Source organism: Nelusetta ayraudi, unplaced genomic scaffold (assembly GCF_046127955.1).
Source record: "Nelusetta ayraudi isolate G7.1 ecotype Tasmania unplaced genomic scaffold, CSIRO-AGI_Nayr_v1 ptg000134l, whole genome shotgun sequence".
NCBI lineage: Eukaryota > Metazoa > Chordata > Actinopteri > Tetraodontiformes > Monacanthidae > Nelusetta > Nelusetta ayraudi.
In genome coordinates, this window is record NW_027466184.1 from 2,053,532 (window position 1) to 2,062,500 (window position 8,969).

The 8,969-nt window shown below is 56.5% G+C and overlaps 1 protein-coding gene across 1 annotated transcript in view; it reads right to left on the reverse strand.

Moving 5' to 3' along the window:
• Positions 1-758: 758 nt before the first annotated feature.
• Positions 759-8,969, reverse strand: part of cusr (Copper-only SOD repeat protein) — an 8,915-nt gene continuing 704 nt past the window's right edge. The window contains exons 2-10 of the mRNA XM_076051322.1: positions 6,479-8,570; positions 6,218-6,317; positions 5,165-5,251; positions 4,505-4,603; positions 4,070-4,202; positions 3,765-3,882; positions 3,133-3,257; positions 1,772-1,852; positions 759-1,344 (exon numbers count right to left, since the gene is read on the reverse strand). Of these exons, the coding sequence (XP_075907437.1) occupies positions 1,277-1,344; positions 1,772-1,852; positions 3,133-3,257; positions 3,765-3,882; positions 4,070-4,202; positions 4,505-4,603; positions 5,165-5,251; positions 6,218-6,317; positions 6,479-8,570 (2,903 nt within the window). The 3' untranslated portion in view covers positions 759-1,276. The remainder of the gene's footprint in view (positions 1,345-1,771; positions 1,853-3,132; positions 3,258-3,764; positions 3,883-4,069; positions 4,203-4,504; positions 4,604-5,164; positions 5,252-6,217; positions 6,318-6,478; positions 8,571-8,969) is intronic.

The window sequence follows — 8,969 nt, forward strand, 5'->3', positions numbered from 1 at the left end:
TAAAAAAAACAACACCCAATAACCCAAGTAGCGAATCACAGTATCCTTCTATGGACGTGCAACCATTCAAGTCCACGCCTTGGAGTAGCAAGAAAAAAGCTTATATTACGTTAGAGTAACGAGTCTGGCAGAATAGCAGCAGTGCACTCTGGGATTTGTAGTGTTAGCAGTACACAGTATACTGTTTAACACCTGCGGGCCTTTGTATTGCCATGTGGGCCAAATAGAATTACACTGCGGGCCAGATTTGGGCCACAGGCCAGAGTTTGACACCTATGCTCTCAGTGATCCGCAGCTATTTGCTGTAAAACCTCTGGAAAGGTCCCGAAGGAGCAAAGAAGCACTAAAGATAGAAATCTGCACGTTTATCTTCAACTTTCCTCTTTGTAAAAACAAACTGATCTTTTACCATCTGAACTGAGAATCAGCTGTGACTGCTGTGTTTGTGCCACTTGTTGCTTTACTTGACTTTTCTTTAATGTGAGTGTGTTCATTATTGATTCATTTTTCTTTATTTGACCCAGTTTGTCTTCACTACAGTCCAGCTGTGAACGACTGTTCTCTATCTTGTGTTGCTCACAATACATTTGCATTGAGACAATGACATCATCAGGCTTCTATGTGGACGCTGAATACATCACTGAACCTGGTGGTTCTGGTTCTGGTTCTGGTTCTGTGTTGCTCTGAAGCAGCTGCTGATGGACAGATGTGTTCCAGCCCAGAGTATAGAACTAGAATAAACTAGACGGCATCACTGGTTCATTTCATATCACAATTTATTTCTTCATCAGTGACGTCATGGTCAGAAAGCAAAACCATCGAAAAACACAACAAGAACGATTCTTCAAAATAAAACTCCTGCTTTGAATCACAATGATTGAACTTGACCTCAGAATACAAAAACACCCGGTTAACTTTGAAGAGGAGACACCGTTTATCATGACAGGTTCAAGTAAGGCAGCGTGGTCCTACAGCAGAAACAGTCTCCAACCCAAACGCCTGGTGCAGCTCCGCAGCCCGCAGAGCCACAGACTGCCAGTGTGTGTTAGGGATCAGCAACAGCATCGCAGGCTTTCAAAGGATTGTATTTCCTTCGCAATGTCACGCACAATATTTACATTAAAAACCTTGCAGTGGAAAATAAAGACAGTGCATACAGACACACAGTGCAGGCTGCAGTGGAGCAGCAGCTCTCACTCCACCGCCGGGCGACTGCTAGCGCCACCCACCGCAAAAAGCCCCGAACAATAAAGGAAAGCTACGCTGGAGCGACGCTTCACAGCTGGAGGAGATGCATCCACAACAGAAGAAGAGTTCCTGGAACCAGCAGCACACCTGCACTTCCTGTTGGCAACACCACACCACACAACACAGCACAACACAACACAACACATGGCAGTCAGTGTTCAGGGCTCAGTCGACAGAAACACCAGCGAGCTTCCAGCTGGCGTGCAGTGGCAGTGAAGACAAATGCAGTGGAGGTTGAACTGTGTGTCACACCACTGCACTGTGTCAACACGTGATGCACCTCAGATGACTGATAGGTGGCGCTGTTGACACGGAGCCTGGAGGACCTTCATGTTGATGTAAATGTGTTGACGTTGTGTAAATGTTCTGCTAGCAGTGGTGGCACAACACACACAATTACCAGCGCTGATTCCAGCAGTTTTACTGGCTGATGCAATACACACCACTGTAAACCCTCTCTTCATCTCTTCACCTCCACTGCGAACATCGACCTGTCAACCTGGTGGATGGAGAGATCACTCACTTGTGCACAGGTCCGACTCCCTGAACTCTGCCATGGTCTCGCTGGTACTGACGGCGCTCAGCTGTTCGTCGCTCACCCGGCCTGAGGAAGCACACAGACGTTAGAGAGAGGGAAGACCAATCACATCAGGACCACCGGCCCTTCCCCCACCAGCCCCTCCCCCTCCAGCCCCTCCCCCTCACACTGCTGGATGAACTCATGCAGTTTGAGTCCAGACAGGTGAGACCCTCTCAGGTGTCTCTGCTGCGGTGCAGCGCCACCTGCCGGGAGACTGTGAGCACTGAGCCAAATACAGGAGGGTCCGGGAGTCCGGGGGGTGGGGTGGGGGGGGGTCCAGGCGGTTCCAGGGGGGTCAGAACACCCCCCCCCCCCTCTCCTCATGTTTTCTCAAAAGTCTAACAATCTAAATTATTGTCACTAGAAGAACTTTAAGATCTAATATTCATTTTTGGAATGGAACAATGGAGGCCCCCCCCACCCCCCCTCAACCTCCCTGAATATGAAGGACTATTGTGCACTCCCCCGCCCCAGTGAGGCCTTGGTTCTGCTCCAGGGTTGGTCCACTGGCTACAGACGCTCTGTGTTCCGAACACTCAGGTGTCCTCAGGTTTCCATGCTGGGCTTCCTCCTTTTCAGGATTTCTAAAGGAACCCCCCCCCCCCCCCAACACACACACAGTGGCCCAGAACAGCTCATTGTCCCGATGAACCAGCAGCCTTGTTCTGATTCTGCAAAGCTGCTGGGCGTCATCATGTTACGATCGAGCCATCGAGCCGACCGTCTCTGTGAGATTGCAGCTCATAAAGATCTGCATTATTGCACTGCATTAGTTTACACCACAGTGTTTTCACCACAGTGTTTTCACCACTGTGTTTTCACCCACTGGAACCTGCAGCGATGCTCTGCAATGTTTGTCTGGTACCAGTGGCACTCTTCCACTGCCAGGCTCCTGTGGTGGGTTCATCATGTTCAGTGTGAGGTAGAAGGCTGGAATCAGGGCAACGGACCTCTTGAAGATATGGACCCGAGCCTTCTACCCCACGATGACCCGGAGGGCTGAGAACCAGCAAGAGATGAGTTTGTGGGAGTTTGTTGGCCTGGCGTCAGGAGTCTCAACTACGACTCAGTCATTAGCAGAGCAACACAGCTGATGAGCAAACCTTTGTTTCCATCAATGAGACACAAACACTTTCATTGTCTTTGATCAACAGGAAACACTGCATTGCTGGTTAATGCGGAAACCATTGTTTCAGAAGAAGGTTTGTGTTCAGTTGGAACTTGAGGACATGGAATATTTCAACACCAGGGAGGATTTTTTCAATCTGAAGTTCCTCCCTGTGCCGGAGCTTCCTGGTGCTCACCTGCCACCATGTAGTTGACAGTCTGGCACGGTGACTCAGCTGCAGGTCCACTGGACCGAGGCAGGATGGTGACTCTGGACGCGTCCACCTCCAGAACCCTGGCCACCCTCTGGCGGAACTGGAACCTTCAGGAGACACCAGACCACAGCTTTCACACCATCCTTCTGAGCAGGCCTCGGATTGGCCGTCTGCTGTTCTTTGTTGGTGAATGACGTGATGGATGTCAGTCAAAGACCCCGAACCCCAACCCCAACCTCAACCTCAACCCCAACCCCAACCCCAAACCCAACCCCAACCCCAACCTCAACCCCAACCCCAACCTCAACCTCAACCCCAACCCCAACCTCAACCCCAACCCCTACCCCTACCCCAACCCCAACCTCAACCTCAACCCCAACCCCAACCCCAACCCCAACCTCAACCCCAACCCCAACCCCTACCCCAACCTCAACCCCAACCCCAACCCCAACCCCTACCCCTACCCCAACCCCAACCCCAACCCCAATCTCAACCTCAACCCCAACCCCAACCTCAACCCCAACCCCAACCCCTACCCCAACCTCAACCCCAACCCCAACCCCAACCTCAACCTCAACCCCAACCCCATCATTTCAAAATAAATGACGTCTGACCTGCTGAAGTTCACGACCTTGGGGAAGGTTTGGTCCGCTGAGGGCGATTCAGCCGTGATGTTGGCACAGGCCACAATACTGCCAGCACTGTTCGTCAACACCAGAGCCCTGCCCACCACTGGACACACACACACACACACACACACACACACACACACACACACACACACACACACACACACACACACACAAACAGCAGCAGAGATTGAAATCAGCATTTCAAGATCACTGTTCATCAAGATGTTTGTTGATTGTGTGTGTGTGTGTGTGTGTGTGTGTGTGTGTGTGTGTGTGTGTGTGTGTACCAGTGAAGTCCCCAGAGAGCTCCAGGTTGCTGTCAGTGAGGAGGCTCCTCTGCTGCAGGCTGATGTTCCCCTGCCTGGAGGAGATTTCTCCCTGTACGCAGCTCAGCTGCTCCTCCAGTGAGCAGCTGGAGCTCTGGACACACAAGCAGCAGCAGCAGCAGCAGCAGCCGTCAGGCACTCAGGTCTAAACATCACCTTTGCTTTTCTTTGCGGCGCTGCACTAAAATAACATTGGGCTGGCTTCCAGAGAAGGAAGCGTTTTTAATGGATTAAAGCAGGGCTCATGTTTGATGTGACACAACCAGTTTGAGTGACAGCCGCTCAGGAGGCAATCATCTCTATCTCTCAGGAGGAACGCTGCACTTAGTAAACTCAGATAGGCAGGGGTCAGAGGGCAGTGGTCAGAGGTCAGAGGTCAGAGGAGCGGACTCTCACCGTGGACGTCATGTTGAAGGGGTTGTAGGTGTCCTGCAGGCCGCCGCACCGGGCGCTGCTGGCGGCCGCCGTGGCCACGGACAGCGAGACGCTGCTCAACTGGAGGGAGAGAGACAGGAAGTAGCAGCACAGACAGGAAGTAGCGGCACAGACAGGAAGTGGCGGCACAGACAGGAAGTTCAAGAATTGATTCTGTCAAGAGTTTGATGCACTGTATGTTTGGTCCTCAACAAGAAGAAGAAAACTGCTGCTGCTGCTGCTACTACTGCTGCTGTTACTGCTGCTGCTGCTGCTACTGCTGCTACTACTACTGCTGCTGTTACTGCTGCTGCTACTACTGCTGCTACTACTGCTGCTGCTGCTACTGCTACTGCTGCTACTACTGCTGCTACTACTGCTGCTGCTGCTACTGCTGTTACTGCTGCTGCTGTTACTGCTGTTACTGCTGCTGCTACTACTGCTGCTGTTACTGCTGCTGCTGTTACTGCTGTTACTGCTGCTGCTACTACTGCTGCTGCTACTACTGCTGCTGCTGCTGCAACTGCTGCAAACCAGTGCAGCTTCATTAGCAACTGGTTTGTCCTGTATGTTACCTGTGGTTTGTACCTGGCACCTGTGTGTGTGTGTGTGTGTGTGTGTGTGTGTGTGTGTGTGACCTACATTCTGCCTGGGCTGCACCGCTGCTGCCCGCAGCGCCACCACCAGGATGACATCGCCGCTGCTCCCGTCAGGAAACACCTGCTGCCGCTGAGAGACCACAGGAAGTGAGCGTCACATGGTGTCCAAACTCTGAGCCAGTCAGCGCATGAGGTACTGGAGTCAAAGCTAATGCTATGCTAAGAAGCTATAAAGTTGCAGCCATGAAATATTGTCAGGTTATTCTCGTGATCAGGACCTTGACCAGTATTTCACACTCTGATCCAAGTCAGACCCGGCCGTGTGAACACGTGTGTGTGTGTGTGTGTGTGTGTGTGTGTGTGTGTGTGTGTGTGTGTGTGTGTGTGTGTGTGCTAGCTCGCGGTGGCGCCCTCAGCAGGTAGTCCTCTGGCTGACAGCCGCAGCTGTTCCCTCATCATCAGGAATAGAGCCGACGACGGCCGCTAAGCTAATGCTAATGCTAATGCCTCGCCACCACCCACCACCACTGCCCCCGGCTTCCCATGAGCCCTTGCGTGAAAGCTCCCGGCCCGGAGATAATGAAGATAATGAATTCAACCGCAAACACAGCGTCACGTTTTTGTGGCAGCTCGGCTCCTGATTGGTCGACCGGAGAGGAAACACTGTCGCAAGCGTTCACGGACACTCATCCTCACAACGAGCTGCTGACAGTCAGTTACGAACCACTGACAGTCAGTTACGAACCACTGACAGTCAGTTATAGGTGCAGCCCAGGCAGAATGTAGGTCACACACACACACACACACACACACAGGTGCCAGGTACAAACCACAGGTAACATACAGGACAAACCAGTTGCTAATGAAGCTGCACTGGTTTGCAGGAGCAGTAGCAGCAGTAGCAGCAGCAGCATAGTTCATAACTGACTGTCAGTGGTTCATAATTGACTGTCAGTGGTTTATAACTGACTGTCAGTGTAGATTTCAAATGATTAAAATCTGCAAGACGTCACTTAAAAAACAAAACAACCACAAAAGTTTCACTGAAATGTGGGATTGTGTTGTGTGGTGAAAGAGTGCAGCGTGATGTTGGTACCAGTGAGACGGTCCCGGTCACGGCGCCGCTGAAAACCGCCCTGGCCGCCGCCCACTGACCCTCGGCGTCTGGCTCCGCCTGGACGTCGGCGCACTGAATCCTGCGGAGGAGAAACACGACCAGGAACAGGTCAACCTGGTCCCCGTGCAGCCCATAATACTCTGTTCAATCCCCATCCAGCCAGCCCATAATACTCTGTTGAACCACTCCCAGTCCCACTCTGATAGTTTGGTTCTGTTCCTGACGCTCGATGGTTCGCACCTGGAGCCGTTGTTGAAGTGCAGGACCAGCGAGCGGCCCAGGACGCTGTAGGGCCCGGTCAGCGGCATGGCCCGGTCCCTGTACTCGGCCTGGGACCGGTCCAGGCCCGCCAGCGTCCCGAACTTCCCGCTGATGTCGCCGATCTCGTACTGGTCCACGGTGCCGACGGCGGGGGCGGGGCCCTGGGAGGCGTTGGTTCCGAAGGGGTTGTGGTGGCCCAGGATGTTGGCGTCGGAGCAGGGTTCTGAGCTGCCGGGGACGATGGGAAGGACGTGCACGTGGTAGCCGCTGGCCAGGGAGCCCAGGTTCCTCAGGGACACCTGGACCGTGGTCGGACCCTGCGGGACCGCCTGCGAGAAGAGCACCTGGCCGGCGACGATGTTCCGGCTGAACCAAGGCCCCAGCCGGGCCCGGGGGGCCCGCGCCAGCGTCACGTTGGCACAGGCGATCCGCGGCGCTCCGCGCTCCGCCCGGTGGACGACCACGGAGCGGCCCACCACGCCCGAGTCGGCCAACCAGGAGGTGACGTCGGTGAAGAAGGACTTGGCTCGGACTCGGCCCACGTTGGCGGCGAGGTCCACGGTGCCCAGCTTGTTGGAGAGGTCGCCCACCTCGCAGGAGGCGGGGCTAGAGGGGCCGCAGTCGCGGGAGTAGCTGCCGCTCGCCGTGTCCACGTCGAAGGGGTTCCAGTGACCCCCGGTGGTACCGCAGCGGTCGGCGTCGTCGTCCCGGGCCGATCCGATGGGGTAGGTGTGGACGTGCCAGGCGTGGTTCCGGGTGGGCGCCGCGGCCGGGTCGCCGTAGGCCAGGTCCAGGAAGACCGAGACGTCGGACAGGGGGTTGGCCCTCAACTGGGTGAACCGGATCTCGCCCACCACGGGACTCCGGAAGCGGGCGCGGCCCACGATGACCTCGCCCGGGTAGCCCACGCTGGCGCAGGCGTACCGGGACCCGTCGGTCCGCAGGTGCAGGACCACCGAGCGGCCCACAATGCTGTTGGGTCCGAAGAGCGGCAGGTTGAAGTCGGTGAGGGTCCGGTTGACGGCGTCCAGGTCGGCCAGGGAGCCGTGCTTGGAGCTGAGGTCGCCCACCTCGTACCTGTCGTGGGTGGAACCCGGCACCCGGGGGTAGGACGGGTCGCTGGTGTTGACGCCAAACGGGTTCAGGTGGCCGCCCACGTTGTCGTTGGAACACATGCGGGCCGCGGGCGTCCGCAGCGAGGGCAGCGGGAACACGTGGACGTGGTACCCGGCCACGGCCCGGCCCAGGTTGCTCAGGTCCACCCGGACTGTGGTGGGGTCAAAGGGCGAGGCCTGGCGGAAGGTCAGCCGGCCTCTGATGCCTCTCATGTCCACGACGGCCGTAACCTGTTTCTCCGGCACCGGGTAGACCCGGGCGCACTGGAACCCGGAGCCCAGGCGCAGCAGCAGGAAGCGGGCCTCGTCGGCGCCGGAGGCGTTCAGGTCCAGGTGGGACTTGGCCGGCAGCGAGGCGTTCCCCACCCGGACCGTACCGAGGCCGCTCAGCGCCGAGAGGTCCGGGCTCCCCAGCAGAACCCGGCAGCTGGCGGCGGCGCTGGCCGAGCCGTAGACCTCGGCGTCGGCGGGCGGGTCGGGGGCGTCGCCCACCGTCACCAGGTCGGTCAGGAGGCGGGCGGGGCCCGCCGCGCCGTTGAGACGGAGGTAGACGTCGCCCGCCACGGCGCCGTTGAACCGGGCTTGCCGGCTGGACGCCGTGGGACCCTGACTTCTGAGCACTGCGCACGCCACGGCGCTGCCGCACGTCTGCACCGTCAGCGAGAGGTCGTCCAGGTCCGAGCGCTGCAGGAAGAGCGGCGACACGTCCACGGGCCGGTCCGAGGTCGGGTCGGCCGCCAGGGTGAACAGCGCCGGGCCGACGTTGGCCTGGGCGCAGGGCCGGGCGTGGCGGCCCAGCGCCACCGGGAAGGCGCTGAGGGTGAAGCGGACCGAGGGGCAGGAACCGGCGCCGGACAGCCAGGCCGAGGCCGTCCTGGAGGTGGCGTTGAAGAGCACCTGGCCCGTCACGCCCTGCATGTTGAACTGGGCCACAAAGTGCTGGCAGGACAGCGGACCTGGCAGGCGCAGCAGGAAGTTGACACAGATTAACTTCGCACAAAAAAATCTCGTTCCTGCGAGCAGTTGACCCACATTAAAAACCACTGCGTCCAGTAGGTTATTCAAAATAAGAGCATCAATCACTGTGCATATTAAGACAGGCGGGCCAGACACCGGTTCTGGTTCTGGAGGCAGTGAGGCCCCAGGACGGACGCACTCACTGCCTCCAGAACCAGAACCAGAACCAGACACTGGTTCTGGTTCTGGACGCAGTGGTTCCTAACAGCTGACAGGAGGTCTTTCACCTTCCTCTGGAACTGATTTCACAATAAAGTGAAAACTGACCAGAAATCATTTCTGACACGAGAGACACAGAAGCAGCAGCAACACATCACTTCAAAATAAGAGCATTCATC